General features: G+C 51.9%; 1 protein-coding gene across 2 annotated transcripts; it reads left to right on the forward strand.

Annotated features, from left to right (window-relative positions):
• Positions 1 to 1657: 1657 nt before the first annotated feature.
• On the forward strand, positions 1658 to 6822 carry MYL4 (myosin light chain 4). Of its 2 annotated transcripts, XM_038162967.1 has the most exons (7): positions 1658 to 1791; positions 2605 to 2632; positions 3186 to 3335; positions 3885 to 4058; positions 4521 to 4598; positions 5334 to 5377; positions 6462 to 6822. In XM_038162967.1, exons 1-6 carry the CDS (start codon positions 1705 to 1707, stop codon positions 5360 to 5362), a joined length of 546 nt encoding a protein of 181 aa, XP_038018895.1. In that variant the 5' UTR covers positions 1658 to 1704; the 3' UTR covers positions 5363 to 5377; positions 6462 to 6822. The 2 variants fall into 2 exon arrangements, with proteins under 2 accessions (XP_038018895.1, XP_038018896.1); XM_038162968.1 differs by lacking the exon at positions 6462 to 6822 and having other exon boundaries at positions 5334 to 5566.
• Positions 6823 to 10552: the final 3730 nt, after the last annotated feature.

Consider the following 10552-nt stretch of genomic DNA (forward strand, 5'->3'; position numbering starts at 1 on the left):
GCCTGTGAGTGCCCCAATCCTGCACAGAGCAGCAGAGCCCCTGGAGCCTTCCTTGCTCCTGGCAAAAATCACTCTGGTCCCAGCCATGAGCCCCCGGGACTGCGTGATGAGGGTCAGAGCCCTGCTGGGCTCCTGGCTGAGGGGAGGCCAAGGGGACACAGAAAATCCCAAGGGCTCAGGAGGGGCTGCTGCTGCTGCTGATGGGATCAGACAGCCAAACAAGCCCCACGGTGGCCATCAGCTGAAAATCGAGGAGGGACTGGGGACATTGTCTGCAGCTGCCTGTCCCCACTGCCCGAGCCGTGGCGTGGGTGTGACACCAGCTCTGCCAGCAGCTCCTCGGGATGCTGCACGGGCACGGAGGGCGAGCCAGGGACAAACAGTCAGACTGCACCATGAATGTTTTCTGAAGGCTCTGCTGGGTCTAATTTCTGACCAGAAGCTGCTGGGGACTGAAGAGAGAGTTAAAGTGAGGTTATTTTGGAGTTGATGGATGCTGAGGGGGAGGTAGCTCAGGGGCAATTTAATTTCCTTGATTTCCCAGACGACACCTGACCCAGGCTCCGAGTTCAAACTCAGCAAAACACGTTGAGTTTTTTTTGCTAAATGACTCGTTATATTCTAGAGAGCTCTGGAAAGCAACGATTGCAAATGACACCCATCCAGCCCCCTCAGCTCTCCAGTCCATGCTAGCAATGAGGAGATGATGGCACACAGAGAATTCCCAGCAGTTTGTGGCTGCTCCCTCCTCCAGAATGACCCCCGTGACTCCTCCTTTGCCCTGGTGCCCCACACATCTTGTTTAAATTGATGGTTTAGAATGTCACAGTAAAACCCTCAAGCCCCATTTTTTGGGATGCTGAACTACAATGAGTTCTGTGCTTTTGTGAGTCCTCAGCTGGGAGAGGAGGGTGAGAGCAGGAGCATCTCCCACCAGAGCCTGCCCAGCACCTGGAGAAGAGCCAAATGGAGACTCCATCTGCCCTGCAGGTTTCGGAGGTGCTTGGGATGGGTGGTGCAAAGCTGGCAAAGAATTCAGTTGTGGCTTTGGCCATCATTTCCATTTCCTCATTAGCCACCCTGAGGGAGCTGAGCACCTACACTGGTCTTTTCCAGGGCCCAAGCTCAGCCCTGGGGAGAGACTGGGTCAAAGCAGACCCTGAGCACAAGGCCAAGGGAGTGTTCAGGGAGTTGTGAGCTCCTTTGAAGCAGCACTTTGTAAATCCTGATCTTAAAAGGGCTCTGCAGAGCTGGCCCTCGCAGCCTGCCTGCAGATAGGCGCATTTTGCCGTGGGTATCGTGGCAGGTTTATCAGCCATCCTGTTGCTATTTTCTTGCCTGGCCCCCGTGGCCATTTGCGTTTAGGTTTCAGTGATCATTTAGCAAGCAGCCCCCATGCAGCCCACCCGGTGCAGGTGCTGGAGGGGGACATGTCCCCCCTTGTACAGCTGGGGGGGGGGCGGCTGGTGGCTCCGTGGAGCCAGGAGCCGATGACAATGGGTAATTGTCAAATTGGGGCCCCTCTCGTTTGAGTTTTCTTCCTTTTATAGTAAGTAGCAGTTGCTCCAGCAGCTGGCCTGCCCCTCCAGGGTGAGCACAGGGCTCCGTATATAAGGGAAGGAGCAGCCTTTGCCTTTCATCCCTCCGTTCATTCCCCTCGCTGGGCGGCAGGACTCATCCCGCACCTCCGCAAATCCCAGCGCGATGCCGCTCAAGAAACCCGACCCGAGGAAGGAAGCGGCCAAAGCAGCTCCAGGCTCGGAGCCTGCCTTCGATCCCAAGAGCGTGAAGGTGAGTGAGGAATGAAGACGTCACCGTGTTTCTCCGTGCCTGTCATCTGCCGGGCACGGGCGGTGCAAAGCGCTCTGCAAATGGCATTAGCCAGGCTGGAAGCCAGCCTTGGCAGGGGAAAATTATCCCGTGGTGTGCATGCAGCAGGCTGGGAGTGATGCTGTCCTGGCTGGGGAGATGTCTCAGCGTTGCCCACCCAGCACTCACTGGAGGGAACCAGGACGCTGCTCCCGGAGCTGCGGCTGCAGTCGAACTCCCAGCTCCTGCTGAGACCCCTGTCGGGGCCTCAGGAGCAATAAAAAGCTTTTCTGCCACCCACTGTCTCCATCCTGAAGTATTTTGTTGCCTGTGGTGCCTCCTCCACATAAGAGCATCCTTTATCCAACAGCTCCACAACAGGAACTCACTATTTCCATGATTCCTCAGGATACTCACATTTTTAAGCCATAGCTGTAGCAGGAGAGTTATTAAGAGCAGGCTCATCATGGAGGCTGTTAAATATCACTTCAGCTTGGGATCAGGCCCTAAAATAACATCCTTCCCACCCAAAATAGTCCTGACTGTGGTCAGAGCATCCCTCCTGCCATCCACCCCGCTGCTGCCAGCTGTGCTCTCCACAGGGATGTCACCTCCACAGCAAGGGCAGAAGCAGCCGGGGACATGGCACAGCCAGACACGGCACAGATATGGGACACGGCATGGATACGGGCCCCTGCCCCGAGCCTGGGGAGGCAGAGGCCCAGAGGGGAGAGTTCCTTTGCTCCCTCCAGCAGCAGTCCATATCTCATGCCCAGCTCTTCCTTCTCTTTACAGATTGAATTCACGGCAGAGCAGATTGAAGGTAAGTGCTGAGTTCAGCTGCTCTCAGAGATGGCTTTTGAAATGGGGAATCCTTTTTCCAGGTAGTTTTCACCACAGACATAAGAGCTGAGGCCCCACACACTAAATCTCCTCTCGGGGGAAAGGCCAGCAGGATCCAGAGCCTGGCAGGGAAAAGGTATTTTTCATTCATGGTGTGAGATGCAGCCTGGGTCAAAGCCAGGGCGTCTGGTGGGAGGAACAGCCTCTGGCGACACAGGGGCAGCCCCAGAGAGTGGAGATCAGAGTGGAACAGGGGATAAGTACGGATGTCCTGCAGCAAAGCCAGCTGCTGAGAGTGCAGGGATCCAGCAGGTCACTCAGTCAGCTCTGCAGAGGTGACAAAACCTGCTCGAGCAGCCCAGCGACTCGTCCAAGGAGTCTGGCAAACCTCAACCCACATTGCGCAAGCTCACTCGGGGCTGCATTCCGGTGCACGTGTCCATCCCTTGTCCCTTGTCCCTTGCCTGCCTGCCAGGCACGACGTGCTTCCCTGGAGTGGCAATGGGGCCGCTCCGAGCTCTTCTTCCCTGCAGAGTTCAGAGAAGCCTTCGGGCTGTTTGACCGGACGCCCGCGGGGACGATGCAGATCAGCTACGGACAGTGCGGGGACGTCCTCCGGGCGCTCGGCCACAACCCCACCAACGCAGAGGTCCTCAAGGTGCTGGGCAAGCCCAAACCAGAAGGTGACAGCAAGCTGGGGACAGGGTGGGACAAGCAATTCCTGTGCTCTCTGTCAGCAAGTAGAGGGTTACATTCCCTGTAGGAAGAACCCTGCAAGGTGAAGGAACTGGGAAGGAAATGATGCAGACAGGCTTCATTCCTGTGGAATTCCTTCACTCCCCTTCCCCATACCGTGGATGATGACATACGGGATAGGCAGTCCTCACACAGGAATGGTGGCAAGTGATGCTTAGCAGACTTTATCCTGAACTGGTGCAAACTGGTATAACCAGACCAGTCCCAGTGCAGCCACATTACTGTGGTGACAATCCACCCACCTGATGGTTTAGTTTTGGGCTGATATCAGGGGTCTCTGTGCAGTCCCCCGATGTTAATACTCATTCCTCACATGGATCTTCCATTCTCACGCCCAATACAATAGTTCTGTCTCCTTGCATGGCTTCTCCCCTACTCTGATGGAAAAGAGACCAAGAGAGTCAATCAGGAGACCCTCAGAGGCTGAAATCAGCCCCGTGAGGGTTCATCTCTGACCCCATCTCCTCCTCTTCCAGAAATGAACACAAAGATGCTGGACTTCGAGACCTTCCTCCCCATCCTGCAGCACTTCACCCGCAACAAGGAGCAGGGCACCTTCGAGGACTTTGTGGAAGGGCTGCGTGTGTTCGACAAGGAGGGCAACGGGATGGTCATGGGGGCCGAGCTGCGCCATGTGCTGGTCACGCTGGGTACGCCTGGCCCTGGGCTGCAAGGAGGGCAACGGGATGGTCATGGGGGCCGAGCTGCACCATGTGCTGGTCACGCTGGGTACGCCTGGCCCTGGGCTGGCCTGGGGGGGACAAGGCAAGGCCCCTCTGGGTAAGTGGCTCAGGTAGCCGCCTGGTCTCACATATCACGGAGGCTCTTATCACTCTGCTGCTCACAGGCTCTTTTGGGAGTCAGTAGTCCTGAATGTGTGGCCATTTCCACCTCATGCATGACTCATGCAAGATGGAGACTCCAGAACAGCCTCAGTCATAAAACAACCATTGCAGTGTGATCCTCTCCACCATGTCCCACCAGCACTCCTCAGCAGTGGCACACAGCTCTTCTTTAACCCCCTTCTCCTTCTGATGTCTCTGGTTATTTGGAAGAAGGGCAGGTCCTGTCAGGCTGAAAACCCTTCCCCTCACCTCTCCATCCTGTTCCAGGAGAGAAGATGACAGAAAGCGAGGTGGAGCAGCTCATGGCAGGGCAGGAAGATGCTAATGGCTGTATCAACTATGAAGGTAAGGGCAGGAGATTCCCATCAGGGCCATCTCAGACACGGCTGTCTTGTCTTAGGGTGCAAAATGCATCCTCTGCAAGGGCTCTGGTTGGACTTGATGTTCTTAATGGTCTTTTCTAACCTTAATGATTCCATGATTCTATGACATTGGTGATCACTGGAAGGGAGGTGTGGACCACCCTCCTTTCCAAAAAAGCACTGAGACATGTCAGCTGGGTGGGAGCAAGGTGGTTGTGCCAGTGATTTCCAGGAAAAGCAGCTGAAGACAGCATGTTTCCAAGGAGTTCAGGGCTGTTTCATCCGCAGTTTTGGCACTGTTTTGTTGCAATCTATTGAAAATAAACAAAGCCAGCATCTTTCCCAGCAGAGGCTAATTGGGAACATTTGGAGACCTGGATCACTTGCTGCTCCAAGAGGGTGAAAATCTGGAATAGGAGGTGGTTAAATTTAGGAACCCCTAAAATTGGAGAGCAGTGAGGAAAAGAGGGGACCCATTTCCCTTGGCCTCAGAAAAATAGGGATAATGGTCCTGGCTCTTCTCCAAGGGTTGGCATCACTCTGACCAGGCTGGGGATGGCATGCAAGCAGTGGGAACAGAAAGAGGAATATTAGCCCTGGCACAGCATCCCTTTCATCCCTTGGGGGTCTGCGCTGGGGGGTCCCCCCTGCTGCCTCTCCACCTACTCCTCCCAGCTCACAGCATGTCCTGACCCCTCACACTCTCATTTCTCCTCAGCTTTTGTCAAGCACATCATGTCTGGCTGAAACGAGAAACTTCAGGTGAGCTCAGTGGCGTCTCCCGCTCCAAAATTGGAAATCCTGCAAGTAACAGGGGCAGGGAAGCCAAAACCCCAACCTGCAGTGGATTAATGCCACAGGAATAATCCCAGCTCTGAAGGCACAAAAGTTATGTTGATGATGAGGAATTTCACTTGTAACTCCCGCCAATTAAAATTTATCAGGACAGCATCACAACGATGAGGGTCCTTAGTGCTCTGGGTAATTGGGTGGAGTCTCTGCTCGGAAAGAAAGAGGTGGTTTATGGTGCCACGTTTTCTAACCTGCCAGAAGCTGAGGGGGTCAACAGCAGCAAGTGGAAATCAATATTTTTAAAACTGCATTTGTGAATGACTCAATGCTAAGAAAATATTTAGTACTTAGAGAGGAAATTTCTGAAGAGAGAAACATCAACATTCCCAAATCATGTTACAAAGAATAAGGAAAATGTACCATGATGTTTGTTAAACTTTTTCATGTTTCTTAAGATCTGCCTGAGGAAAACAGAGAAACATCGCTAAGGGGATAAGGTTTCTTTGAGGCTGAATTATCCCTCTAAAATCTACTCAATTGAAAAGAAAATCCAAATTGCTGCCCGGCCCCAGCTTCCCCGCCAATTTCTTATGATTTCATTATCTATTTATCTTTTTAAACATTTCTCCTACCCCTCAGTTATGTGAAAGGCGGGAGGCCAGGGGAAAAAAAAAAAGTAAAAATGATCTTCAGATAGTGCTAAATACACAAATTAAACATTTAAAAATCTCTCTCCTCCCAAAATCTCTTTAAACATTAGAAGGTTAAAACGCAGACAGACAGAAGTCTGAACTTTGAACGTTCAGCATCCTTTTTATTTCCTTTTTAATCCATTTCTCTCCAGTTCCTGTTGATCAGCTCAGCAATATAGATGGTTGGGTGGCAAACACTGACAGGAGATTTAATTCTTCACATAACAATTTGCATATAAAACTCTTTTAAAATGATGTTGAATTACAGCTTTTGACATTTTGGGTTCATCTGAGAAAGAATATTTTGAATACTCTCATCCCAAAGATTCGTTGCATTCACACCTCTCCCACTTGTCTCCCAGGCTCTCAGAAATGCTTGAAGCCACCTGAGCACCACGAAGAGCAAGGTTCCTCCATGCATGTCCTTCCCCTGGGATGGTTTGCCTAAGCCATCGTTGGCCACCACGTGTGTGTGCCTGAGCCTGGCACCCAGTGACATATCTGCAACCAGGTTTTAAACCTCAAGTTCTTCTTGTCAGGTTTTGCCTGCGACATTTGTCTCATTAAATTTCATTCCATCCTCCCTTAAATGGTTTGTCTGCCTTGGCTTGGGACTGCTTATTGACACGGTGGGTGGAGGAGACCCCTCAGTCTTCTTCCCCTGTACTCGGCACTGGTGAGGCCACACCTTGAGTGCTGTGTCCAGTTCTGGGCTTCTCAGTTTAGGAGAGACGTTGAGATGCTTGAGCGTGTCCAAAGGAGAGCAACGAGGCTGGAGAGGGGCTGGGAGCACAAGCCGTGTGAAGAACGGCTGAGGGAGCTGGGGGTGCTCAGCCTGGAGAAAAGGAGACTCAGAGGTGACCTTGTCACTCTCTTCAGCCTCCTGAAGGGTGGCTGTGCTGAGCTGGGGTCGGTCTCTTTCTCCGGGCAACCACAGACAGAACAAGAGGACGCAGTCTCAAGCTGCGCCAAGGGAGATCCAGGCTGGAATTAAGGAGGAAGTTTTTCACAGAAAGAGTGGTCAAACACTGGAATCATCTGCCCGGGGAGGTGGTGGAGTCACCATCCCTGGATGTGTTTAAAAAAAGACTGGATGTGGCACTGGGTGCCATGATCTAGTTGGGGTCTTGGAACATGGGTTGGACTCGATGATCTTAAAGGTCTCTTCCAACCTAGAAATTCTGTGATTCTGTGATTCAGCTCTCAGAGGCAACAGGGCATTTCCATGGAGAGGGGGAAAAGGCAGGGGATGCAAAGGAAGAGTTCAGACTTGTAAGTGAGGATCATCACCCCCTCCTTGGCATTGCTCAGGAGCTGGGCTGCAGCCTGGTCACCTCTTGCTGATGCAGACCTGGAGCAAGGAGAGCACAAGGGGCAGGTTGCATCAAAGACACACCCTTTGGTTTTGGGAGGTTCTTAATTTCCTCTCTGCCCTAAAACCAATCCTTTTCCAAAACAGTAGGCCATCCCTTCTTCATCACACTGTCCCATGAGCATTCCCTCCAGGTCCAGGCTGAACAGCACTATGGAGTAAAGAGGGACCTGCTGGCCCTGCCACTGTCCCTGTCACAGAGCGACCCACAGGCTGCTCCTTCATCAATGCACTGCTTGTCCTAGTCAGAAAAGGCCCTTAAAAACCCCAAAACATAGAAAAGCATGAAAAAATTCATTGTTCTGTATCAATGAGACATCCAGAAGTCTAATTTTGAAGGTTTTCAGAAAGTTGACTCCTCCTGAATCAGCAAGGGAGAAGAAGAATGGGTAAAGAACAGGTATTTGTGGGCCAGGTCCACCCTCATGGCATGGGATGATGCTCCATGGGGTGTGGGTAATGAGCCAGGATGGGCTCCCTGGATGTTCTTCTCCAGGCAGATGGTGTGTTCCAGCCGGGAGCTGTCTGGGGGCTGTGTGATACAAGCTGGTGACTCTCTCCCTCTTCCTACCTGCAAAGCAATCTTCAGAGCATCACCAGAAGCGGTGAATAATTCATGACACATAACTCAGCCTTCCCATCAGCAGAACACCTGGGAGCAGAGAACACTTTCCTTTGATTTGTTCCTTATTCCAACGTCCTCCCTCTGTCTTTGACTAGAAATCGAAGGCACTTTGCTCCGATGTGTTGACTTCAGCTGCCACTCGCTCGTTCCTGTGCAGTGACTGAGTAACAGCTGCTTTCAATTCCCACTGTTTGATTCAACTGCTCATAAAAAGCAACATAAGCTGTTTATAGATGCAGGACTAGATTTGAGCTCCTCTTTGTGCTATTCCCACAGCTTCCATTGGGCAGGATCTGGGCACCTCGTGTTTTTAATGGACTATCTGTGCTTTAACCTCCTAGAGGACCGTGGGGACGGGGCCAGAAGGGACCCTGCTTGCTGCACACTCGCTCCTGGGTCACGTTTGTCCTTGTCACTGCTGTGGCACTGACTCCTGCTGTGGCAGAGAGGAGCAGAGGAGAGGTGGGGACCTGCCTCAGCTCACAGGGGAAATCCACAGCAGGGGCTGGGGGCCCTGGAGCTGTGATACAGCCACGATATTCCTGCTGTAGCCACGATATTCCTGTACAGCCACGAGATCCCTGCTAGCCTTGGTATCTCTGCTAGCTGTGATATTCCTGCTGTAGCTGTGACATCCCTGCCCTGCAAAGCCAAGAGGCTGCACTCTCACTCCTCTGCGCACAGCACAGGCCTTGTGTTCGAGCCCCCGGCTCCCATGGTGAAAGGAGTAACACTAAATTAAAACCAAAGTGACACCTGCAAAGAGACAGACAGAAGGCAAGCAGTGGGAAATGACAGAACTACGGGAAAACAGTTTTCCATGTGAAATATCCAGCCCTTGAAGCCCCCCTGAGGGAAGAGCCGGCCACACTTTACTTCAGGGACCTGTTGTGTCTCTTTAAGATAAAGCAGAGCTGGTTTGTAGCAGGGTAGGTTGGAATGATGCACTCGAACAGGCACAGTATGGATGTCTGTACCTCTGCTTGTGCCTCCATGCCTCTTCCCCTGGCAAGGCTGCTCCCCTCCTCCTCTGGAAAAGTTGAGGATTCCACAGAGGAAGCAGCTTTAGTCCCATGGACATTTATAAAAACATCTGTGGGTGCCAGTGAGTGACCCCACAGCAGAACTGCACCGTGGGACTGAGGAGTCTCTGTAAATCCAGATCTCCAAAGACAACAGCAAACACTGACCTTTTACAGTTGGGATGTTTTACAGGAATTCCAGGGGACTCTGAGGAGAGGTACAAGGAGCCCCCACGCTCTGGAGAGCCTGTATCTCCTCAGGCTGAGATAAGACAGATTCTCATACCAAAGAAGGTCTGGATGTCAGTTCTGTGCCCCGGGGAATGGGAGAGACAGATGCAGCCAGCTTTCATCCCCAGGAGGAGTTATCTGCAGGGCACGAGATCAGGAACAGGGTGAATATGGACTGTGCTCCTTGAAAGGCTCCTTCCTTGGAGCCCCACATCACGTACACACACCACCATCATCATCATCATCACCATCAGCCAGAGAGGCCAAAGGCCTTCAGAGGAAGAGACACTTCACTGTCATGTTACTCACACCCTCCTTTTGTCTGGCAAAATGACTCGGATGGACCTGATTAGGAAACCAGGTGTCCATCCCAGGGGACAGCACTGCTCTGCAGTTACAATTTGTTATTTGTCTCAGGTGAAGGATTGAAGAAAGCTTTGCCTGCTCACACCCTGAATGCAAACACGTGCAGATTTGCTGCCAGTGACAAATTTGTAACTACACCTTTCAGAAGTGCAGAGAAAGAGGGGAAGGAGGCAGGCTGAGCCCTCCTGCTCCACACACAGCTTTTGTTCTCACATAAAGATACAGCCCCTGCCCACGTGTGCTTGGCAGCACATCAGGATCTGACCTTTGGGCCCGAGTGCAAGTGCAAAGCACTGAACAGAGCGAGATGGAGCACAGAGTCCTTGTGTAGGTGTGTGTGCATTGGGATGCTGTTATGGCTGATTCAGCAAGCCCACAGAAGGATTTGGAGAAGGAAGGCCTTTGCTAGCTGCAGGTGGCTATTGATAGGTTAGTATATTTAATAAATTGAGGTTTACTTGTGCATCTTTATTATATTCTTTTGCTGAAGCTCTGTGTGCCAGATACCGCACTTTCAAACACATCCAAGTTTTAACTGGCAAATTACTTGCCTTGTACTTACACCTCGGTCTGCCAGTTTTACTCCTGGATATGAGGACATCAGGAGTTTCTTCACAGAATGAGTTGTTAAACATTAGAAGGGGCTGCCCAGGGAGGTGGCGGAGTCCCCATGCCCGGAGATGTCCAAGGAACGACTGAACATGGCACTCAGTGCTCTGGTCTAGTGACAAGGTGGCAATCGGTCACAGGTTGGCCTCCGTGATCTGGGAGGTCTTTCTCAACCCACATGATCCTGCGACTTTGTGATATCGCGGCTGAACCTGTGTGGGGAGCACC

The sequence above is a fragment of the Motacilla alba genome, chromosome 27 (genome assembly GCF_015832195.1).
Source record: "Motacilla alba alba isolate MOTALB_02 chromosome 27, Motacilla_alba_V1.0_pri, whole genome shotgun sequence".
NCBI classification, from domain to species: Eukaryota; Metazoa; Chordata; class Aves; order Passeriformes; family Motacillidae; genus Motacilla; species Motacilla alba.